Source organism: Neomonachus schauinslandi, chromosome X (assembly GCF_002201575.2).
Source record: "Neomonachus schauinslandi chromosome X, ASM220157v2, whole genome shotgun sequence".
In the NCBI taxonomy this organism is placed as follows: Eukaryota; Metazoa; Chordata; class Mammalia; order Carnivora; family Phocidae; genus Neomonachus; species Neomonachus schauinslandi.
In genome coordinates, this window is record NC_058419.1 from 63459093 (window position 1) to 63468308 (window position 9216).

General features: G+C 37.4%; 1 protein-coding gene across 2 annotated transcripts; it reads left to right on the top strand.

Annotated features, from left to right (window-relative positions):
• Window positions 1-1852: 1852 nt before the first annotated feature.
• Window positions 1853-7740, top strand: ITM2A (integral membrane protein 2A). Of its 2 annotated transcripts, XM_021689210.1 has the most exons (6): window positions 1853-2062; window positions 5448-5579; window positions 5860-6057; window positions 6821-6931; window positions 7162-7312; window positions 7462-7740. In XM_021689210.1, the coding sequence occupies exons 1-6, from the start codon at window positions 1952-1954 to the stop codon at window positions 7548-7550; spliced, it is 792 nt and encodes a 263-aa protein (XP_021544885.1). In that variant the 5' UTR covers window positions 1853-1951; the 3' UTR covers window positions 7551-7740. The 2 variants fall into 2 exon arrangements, with proteins under 2 accessions (XP_021544885.1, XP_021544952.1); XM_021689277.1 differs by lacking the exon at window positions 5448-5579.
• The last annotated feature ends 1476 nt before the right edge of the window (window positions 7741-9216 follow it).

Sequence of the window (9216 nt, forward strand, 5' to 3'; positions counted from 1 at the left end):
TTGGGTCTAATCATCTGAAAAATAGAAATAATCCTTGTCCCTTGTGCCTGATTATATTTCAGGGAAGATGCACTAAGATAATATAATACATTACTATCTTATCCAGCACCTTACACTTGATAGGTAAATGTGTAGGAGCAACCATTTGTTCAGCCACCTATGTGACAGGGACAGACTAGCACAGAACTTAGGTTGAATTGTCATAAAGGTGATAGCAAACAGAAGGTAACTGTAAAAAGAAACATCCTGGGAAGTTGAGATTTCCTCAGCCTACACTAAAGGTTGCCTGATAAATGTTAAATTATAATGGCCAGACCTGAAAAAAGAATTAAAAAACAACAGCAACAAAACAAAAATAAAAACAAAAAATGCATAAGGTACCAATATTTCTAAGTAAACGTGAACATCTGGCCCTGTGTAAGGCAAGGATCCCCACTATTCTCCATCTACCTTCTCATCTGCGGCCTATCAGAGAAAATTAAGGGTGTCTTCACAGAACTCCCATAATAGAGACAGGCAACAGGCTTCAGAGTCAAGGAAACCTCAGTGGGGAAAACTCCAACCTGAAATTTCTTAGACTGAGGGATGATGACATATCCAAGTCTCTTTCATTTAATAAGTATGAGTAAATGAGGGATTCTCTAGTACAAGCCTGATTCTTTTGTTTTGTGGGGTTTTTTTTGTTTGTTTGTTTGTTTTTTGTTTTGGTGTTATTGCCTTTACACAACAGACCCCTTTACTCTCTTTGGCAGCAGGACTAATTATAAACTCTTTACCACTACCACCTGTAGTCAGCAACCTCCACAGCATGAATTTCACACAGTGAAGTTGTCTATCAGTGTCACCAATCAGGCAGAACTGATTGTGAAAGAAGAGCATGATTACACTAGCTGCACATATAAATGTTTCAATAATGATATCTAACTCAGCCCTCTTTGGTATTATTGGTTTTTATCCCCATTAGAGCTGGGTTAGCATATGGTTAAACTTTGTATTCTTCACTCACACTTTCACCTTCTTAAATGCATAGGTATACGCACACCCTTGTTTTTCTCCCTGCAGATTTCAGAATTGGTGGTTGAAGAGAAACAAGGTCTGGACTGAGACCTTATTCTTGTTTCCCTGACCTGAGAGAGTGAAAGGATCTGGATTATTTCAGAAATTCACTATGAGCTTTCCACCTTCCTCTGTGTCTCATCCTGTCCTACCTGCAAAGTGCGGAGTTGAAGAGGCAGGAGTGCTATATTTCTGATTTAGTATTGCTCTAGGTTGGGAAATTGAAATTACAAAACAAACGCCAAGAAAGAAAACAAGATGTTGAGAGAATGAACCAAGTAACTATAAACAGAATTCTGAGTGTTCTTTAAAGGGAAGGTATTATTGTAAAGGTACAGAACAGTCATGAACTGTGCTTTTGGGACCTGGGTGAGTGCAGAGCTGAGGAAGCTTGAGTCGGTGCCAAGTTACAGTTCCTGGCCCCTGGTGGGGGGCGGGGGGCAGGCCCAGGTTTGGGAAAACAGAATCAGGGTCAGGGGCTATTGTGGCCTAGACAGAGGCAGAAAGATACAATACAGCAGACTTCCTTCCTGTCCTGTTCTTATCTGACGGTGCAGAGGGTGGGTGGGAGCACGCCTGGAGTGCAGGTGAGGCACTTCAAGCCCCCGCTGCCCCAGGGCTCCACCTCCCCTTCTCTTTCCTCACTGACAACCCTCACCCCCATCCCAGCATTTGGACCCCCTCCAGCTCCTCCCTTGGCCCCTCCCTGAGCCCTCCCACGGTCTCCCACCCGGCATGGGACTGCGTCATAAGTATCCCCAGACCTGGGCTTGCAGCTGCCTAAGACAGACGAGGGAGAAAGTAGGTCCTGCTAGGGTTAGCGCGATCTCTTTACAACCTGTAGCCCGGGACGCTGATTTGAGCCACGCCTTACCACCAAGGCCAAAGATTCACTATGGTGAAAATTGCCTTCAATACACCTACGGCGGTGCAAAAAGAGGAGGCGCGGCAAGACGTGGAGGCCCTTGTAAACCGCACGGTCCGAGCTCAAATCTTGACCGGCAAGGTAGCAGTACTCATTCCACCCCAGACTGCCTGCTAGGGTCGGTAAGGTGGGGGGGGGAAGTTTGGGGGAAAAGAAGGGGCAAGTGACAGAGGGGAAAATGAAAGCTGCCCCTTCTGCGCTATTGAACTGGTTTACCGGTCGCCCCAGTTCCATCTAGTAGCGCCACCTCCTGCTTGCAGTGCCTCACACTCCCAGTGAGTTGCACTGCTTTCCGTGGGGTTCCAGCTCTTGTGGTACATTTCCAAGGGATGTTAGAGGGAGTTCGAGGAGAACCCTTGGGACCCGATGTCACCTTCTCCTGGGGAACATGTGAGGGGCTGGGTTCAGTGAGAGGCACGTTGTTCAGTCTCCAGCTCCAGGGGTGCACATAGCATACACAGGGAAGGAGCAGACACTCAAGGAGAACCGGGGCAAGAGATTTAACTCTTCTTTCTTTCCTTTTGATGTGGATAAAGTTCTATGAATCTAATTCTTTCTAGGAGCACTGAATGTTTGTGGGGGTGGGGTAGGGGGCCAAGGACAGCTTTGACTCAAATCGGTATGGGTTGGTGTTAGTATGTGTCTGTGTTCGCCCGTGTATATTTTCAATTTCTCTCCGGTTATAGGCGGTTTTAAGCAGTCAGTAAAGGAGCTGTCAAAATTGAGGTTGGTCTTAATTAGAATTTGGGATGTTCACTGTTGCCCTCTTACTGCAAGATCCTTGCGTGTTTTCACAGCGGCATTTCCTAAAGACAACATTCTTCATCTGTAAAAAGAAATGTTGAAGTTTATTTTCTTCTTCTTTTAGTACTTCCTTTTTGTGATATCCTTCTACCTGCCTCCCCCATGGAGAGATCTGAAGCAGGTCTGACCTTGTAATTTAAACTTCTAGCATTGCCAGCAACTGAGGTAGTTCCCCGCCCCCCAAAATGTTAGCCATTGTTTATTTAGTCCGTTTTCTTTTAAACAACTAACATGTTTTCAGTGTTTGTAAACTACTCATTTTCCTCAGTAAAATGTCCATGTTAAAAGGGACAATTGTATTTTCTTCTACAAAATCTGTACAGTATCCTCTAGAGTTTCCAGATCTGTCTTAATTCGTCTTGTTCTGTCTTTAAAGTTTTTAACTTTTGTGTTCAGGCTGGAGATTTGAAAAGTACTTTGAGTGAAATGAGAACCCATGTAGTAAAACTTATTATGCACCAATTTGAAATGCTTATATGCTTATACAGAGTTTTTGTCACAGAAATTTTTAATAGTTAACCCAGCAAAAAAAACTAGCTTTTGGGTATTATACATTTTAGAAGCCAAAAGTCACACCCCCTTGCATTGTTGAGGTTTTTATTAAATGACAGAAGATCAAATATGTAACTGTCCTACTCACTTTGTAAGTGACACACGGCCAGATTTTTTGGGAGGTCTAATTAGATGCCAGTAGTTAAATATAGCCACACAGTAATCCCTTTATTTTTCTCTCACCACCAAAAACTTCATGACTTGTAGTTGGATACAGTTAATATGTAAGCAGTACTTCTGCCAGGCCTGTGGTGTGATGAAGAATAAATAAAAATGAGCATTTGCACCACGATTATATTTCTTTGTTAGATGTTGGAGAAGCTTCCACAGTATTCTGATCTGGCCACTACAAGACAATGATTTAATAATACTTGACACAGTATATTGTGATGTATTAATCTGCTCATCAGAAGCCTAGCACAACAGAATAGTATGTCAGAGGTTGTGTACAATGACTTTAAGATACAGTTTAGAGAGAAACTATCTATGGTAAGTGAAAGTCCATACCACTCTGAATTCTAGCAAATGTAGATTTAAAAAAATCCTTATTCCTAATATGGTGGGGAATTTTATTAAATTGAAACTCTAATACTTAGACTTTGCCTAACAATAAATGAAATTGCAGTGTAAATTGCTCTTCTCATATCTCAGTGACAAGAAAAAAAGAAATCCATCGTTTTGAGTATTTAAAATTAAGTCATTGTGTGACTTACAGGCAATTAACATCATCTCTATGGACCTCCTTTTAATCATCTAAAATATAATTTCAAAGCCTCTAGCTCTGGATTACAGTGATTCACAATCATGATTTATAGTTCTGTCTTTGTAATGTTAATTTTATGTTAGTTTTTTATAAAAATAATTTATAATTTTTTAAAACTATTGGGACAAGGAAAAGCCTTCAAGGTTTATACAGTATTAATGGAGGGTTTGAATTTAAATACATTTAGCTAAGAAAATGTGCATACCAAATTTCTTTGAATTTTAATTAAGATTTTGTTTTGAAAAACCATTTGTGAAATAATCGTCTCTCCTTAGAATCCATGCATTTGTTTTCACCAAATTAATTGAAGTTTAATTAGGTGCCATAAGCATTAAAGCAGTTGTCATGGAAAAGAGCTAATGGCCTGAAATACTAAAACAATTCTATTTTCATACTAGTCTGAATGATTTACCCACTGATTACAAGAAACTACATTTGTTGACTTTGTTTGTTCTACCCTTGAGTAATAATACTGCTTAAAACATATCGTGACATACAAAAATGGGATTGGAGGGTCCCTTGGACCATTGCCTTGGGAAGAATACAGAGTTAATCACTCGTTTGCTTTGGATCTTTCTTGTTCCAATTCCTGAACAAATTATGCATTTAACAGAATTTTTACAGTAACTGTTACACACACAGCTTTTGTGCCCAGCTATCACAAAGGCTGTACTATAGTCTAGTGTTTTACCAGAACTTGGAAAACATTATTTCATTCATGCAGCACACTACTACAGAACAGTGGGTGATATTAGAAAAGCTAAATTCTCACTAAAATTAGGAACATTATGAAATATATCTCACCTTCAATATTTTAATTTCTAGAATAGGGGGAAATGACATATACCTGCCTTACAGAATTTTTAAAAATAAAACAATAAAAACCAGCTTTTGAAAATCATTTAATAAGTCAAAGGACACTAATTCACCTTTAAGTTGGCAAAAAAATTGATTTACAAAAAATAGTAAAGCAACATAATTATAGTCTAGAAAGTTAGTGATTATATCACTGTACAAGTCCAAAAATCAACAACTTACATTTATTTAAAGAGTATAATTTATTGCATAAGTGAACAATGATTTTCAGCTGATTCTAGAAATGTGTATTTTGAAAAAACTTCACACTGCAACTGGGTTTGTAAATACTGGAAGGAAAGTTAATATAATTGGAGATTTTAGCATCTATTAAATATCAGAAATTGTCTTGAAATGGTTTTAAGCTGGGATGACTTAATAACATCTTTTAAAAATGTCTTATGTTTCAAGAAAGTAAATTGTACACAAAGCAGCTATGTGTCTAAAAGTGCAATCTGGTTTTTGTCTTTGGTTTTGTTTTTTAATAAACAGGAGCTACAAGTTGCCACCCAGGAAAAAGAGGGCTCCTCTGGGAGATGCATGCTTACTCTCTTAGGCCTTTCATTCATCTTGGCAGGACTTATTGTTGGTGGAGCCTGCATTTACAAGTACTTCATGCCCAAGGTAATAATAATTACAATTCTTGTAATTTGGATTACTAATTGCTATATACTTAGTAGTAACTTAAGGAAATCTGTGGTGGTCACCAGAGAAATGAAGATTTAGGACAAGTTTTCAAATTACCATTCAGTTTATAAAATTGACTTGTCTTCGTGGTGATAACTGTAATCAGAAATCCTAAGCTTGAAAAACAGTACAATGAATTGATGTGAGTGTGAGAAATGATTCAAATGTCACCGTAGTAAGTATTAAAAGGTTTTAATTCTCCCTTTTTGTCTTTTAGAGTACCATCTACCGTGGAGAGATGTGCTTCTTTGATTCTGAGGACCCCGCAAATTCCCTTCGAGGAGCAGAGCCCTACTTCTTGCCTGTGACTGAGGAGGCTGACATTCGAGAGGAAGACAATGTTGCAATCATTGATGTGCCTGTCCCCAGTTTCTCTGATAGTGATCCTGCAGCAATTATTCATGACTTTGAAAAAGTGAGTTTCTTATTTTTATAGGTTTTCCTGATTTTTTTCTTAGTACATTAGTAAGTATTAAATCTGTTCATAAATGTACATCTTTTTGCAGCAAAGCCTTTTTCACTTTTGCTATTGAAAATACCTTAACGTGGAACATAAGGACTAGCACGGATGACATTAGGGGAAGGAAGGGAAAATTGAAGAGGGGGAATCTGAGGGGGAGATGAACCATGAGAGACTAAGGACTCCGGGAAACAATCTGAGGGTTTCAGAGGGGAGGGGGTTGGGGGGATGGGGTAGCCCAGTGATGGGTAGTAAGGAGGGCACGTGTTATAATGAGCACTGGTTGTTATAGGCAAATAATGAATCATGGAACACTATATCAAAGACTAATGATGTACTGTATGGTGACTAACATAATAAAAAGAAAATAAATAAATAAACAAACAAACAAACCTTAAAAAAAATGCAGGGATACCTGGGTGGCTCAGTCAGTTAGGCATCTGCCTTTGGCTCAGGTCATGATCCCAGGGTCCTGGGATTGAGCTCCATGCCGGGCTCCCTGCTCATCAGGGAGTCAGAAAGTCTGCTTCTGCCCCTCCCCCCACTCGTACGTGCTCTCGCTCTCTCAAATAAATAAATAAAATCTTTAAAAACATGCAAAAAAAAGTAAATAACTTAACACATACTAAAAGGATATAGCTGCTTGTTTTAATGGTAGTTAGAATCAGTAGAATTGATATTCTTTACACCATAGTTAACTTTTCCCCCTCCCCAATAGGGCATGACTGCTTACTTGGACTTGCTGCTGGGGAACTGCTATCTGATGCCCCTCAATACCTCTGTTGTTCTGCCTCCAAAGAATTTAATGGAGTTCTTCGGCAAACTGGCTGTATGTATTTTGGATGTCAAATTTTTATTTAAGCATTTGTTTCCTCATTTAAAAAAAATAATGATTTGAGCCAAAACATTCCATTTTATTGACATAAAATTATGCTGTAACCCAAAACTGCTCTAAAAAAATAGAGTCTATTTAAAAAAAAAAAAACCTTTATCTGCTATAGGTAAGGATATAAATGGTGTTTTTAAGAACTTATTTTAATCTTTTTAAAAAAATTTTAGAGTGGCAAATACTTGCCTCACACTTATGTTGTTCATGAAGACCTGGTTGCTGTGGAAGAGATTCGTGATGTTAGTAACCTTGGCATCTTTATTTACCAACTTTGCAACAATCGCAAGTCCTTCCGCCTTCGTAGAAGAGACCTCTTGCTGGGTAGGCGATAGTCTTTCCTTCAACCTGTGTTATTGGGAAAGTGAAGGAGAGTGCAGGTGGAGTACAGGGGGAAAGTAGAGAACAAATCTAGGTATGTTTTCATTTACATAAAAAGTTAAAAAGTCAATTCTTTGTGCATTTTTTCACAGGTTTCAACAAACGTGCCATTGATAAGTGTTGGAAGATTAGACACTTCCCCAATGAATTTATTGTTGAGACCAAGATCTGTCAAGAGTGAGAGGCAACAGAAAAAGAGTATCCTTAGTAATAAGAAGTCAGAGATTTACAATATGACTTCAACATTAAAGGTGTAGGATACTCATATTTACTCATGCATATACTCTATTGCTTATGCCAAAAAAAGAAGGAAATAAAAACTACTAACCACTGCAAGTTCTTGTCAATTTTTAGTTTAATTGACATTGCTTGTTGTTTGAAATTGAAATTAAATGATTCTGTGTTTTTCTTTTTAATTTATAGGGTTTAGGCTTCTGAAAGTAGCATGAATATGTCATCTAACATCCTGACAATAAATTCCATCCTTTGTGTATGTGTTTTTAAGTAAGCTCTTCACTCAATCATATGGTAAACCATGTTTTAAATTTAAAATATTTAAAATTATTTCTGAATATTTTGTGTAAAACATGTCAAATCTCTTAACATTGTTTTGTTTTATTTTTCATTTTATACAACTTTCCTGAATTTAGAAATTATCTTTGCATCTCTGTTAGGTGCTCTGTAATAGATTTGGTTTACATGTAAAAAATTTTCATGAAGAAGTCATTTTCACAAATGCAGTGATTCTATCTCACTAATATCCATATTGTGAAATCCATAAAACTGTACAAGTGTTGAGGAATTTAGGTTGTATTAATTCTACAACCCTATAATAAATTTTACCCTAGTCAACCATTGTTTCTCACTTAATGCAAACAATTAACATTACTTATTTAGCTTTGGTGTACCTGAAATAGATCTAAAATTATGAACTTAGCTCTGCACTTACTCCTACCTCCACACATTTCTATTTTGTAATCTCATATTTTATTCCTCTTTTGATATTATATCAATTACTTTTATAAATTCCTAACTGACATACACATAAATTCAACTATTTGTTAAAAGCTTTCAGGCTTGTAGCAATTTCAAACTTTTTAATGTGTTTTCTTTTTCATAAAAAAATATGCAACCATATACAGTTATAAAAGGTCACTAAGAACTAACCTTGGATAATATGTTGATGACTTTTAATAACATCATGTGCTATAATCTGTACTCACTTGTCTAAGAGTATAAAGTCCATACAAAGGGGGCCAAAATTTTACACACTTTCCCTTGTATTAGGTTAAAACTTGTTCCTGATATTATTGATCACATGCTGGTAGTGATAATTCGTTTTGGTAGCTAAAACTGTACCCAGTCCAATCTATTACCCTAAATACTCTTTTTTTAGAGAGGGAGGGGGGCAAAGAGGGAGAGGGGAGAGGGAGAGAGAGAGAGAGAATCTTAAGCAGACTCCACACCCAACCGTGGAGCCTGACACAGGGCTCAGTCTTACAACCCTGAGATCATAACCTGAGCTGAAATCAAGAGTTGGACACTTAACCAATTGAGCCACCCAGGTGCCCTAAATACTCTTAAAAAAACCATAAATATTTAACTTCAAGAATTTAGAATAAAATAACACAAACATTTAAAAATGGAAAAAAGATGAAAAATTAGAAAATAATAACTAGCCGAAAAATTCAAGAACTGGTCCTTTAAAAAGGTTGAGCATATTTAGAAGGAACTTGATAAAACTAGACACCCATTTCCTGTTTTACAAATAAATAAGAATTAGGAAAAAGGAGGTACATTTTTAAAATTTATCTCACAAAATCAGCATCATGACTAATGTTGAAACA

Coding starts and splice junctions, on each gene's coding strand:
- ITM2A (XM_021689210.1), top strand. CDS start 1,952: ATGGTGAAAATTGCCTTCAATACACCTACGGCGGTGCAAAAAGAGGAG. Junction 2,063..5,447: donor CTCAAATCTTGACCGGCAAG/GTAGCAGTACTC, acceptor TTTAATAAACAG/GAGCTACAAGTTGCCACCCA. Junction 6,058..6,820: donor TTATTCATGACTTTGAAAAA/GTGAGTTTCTTA, acceptor CCTCCCCAATAG/GGCATGACTGCTTACTTGGA.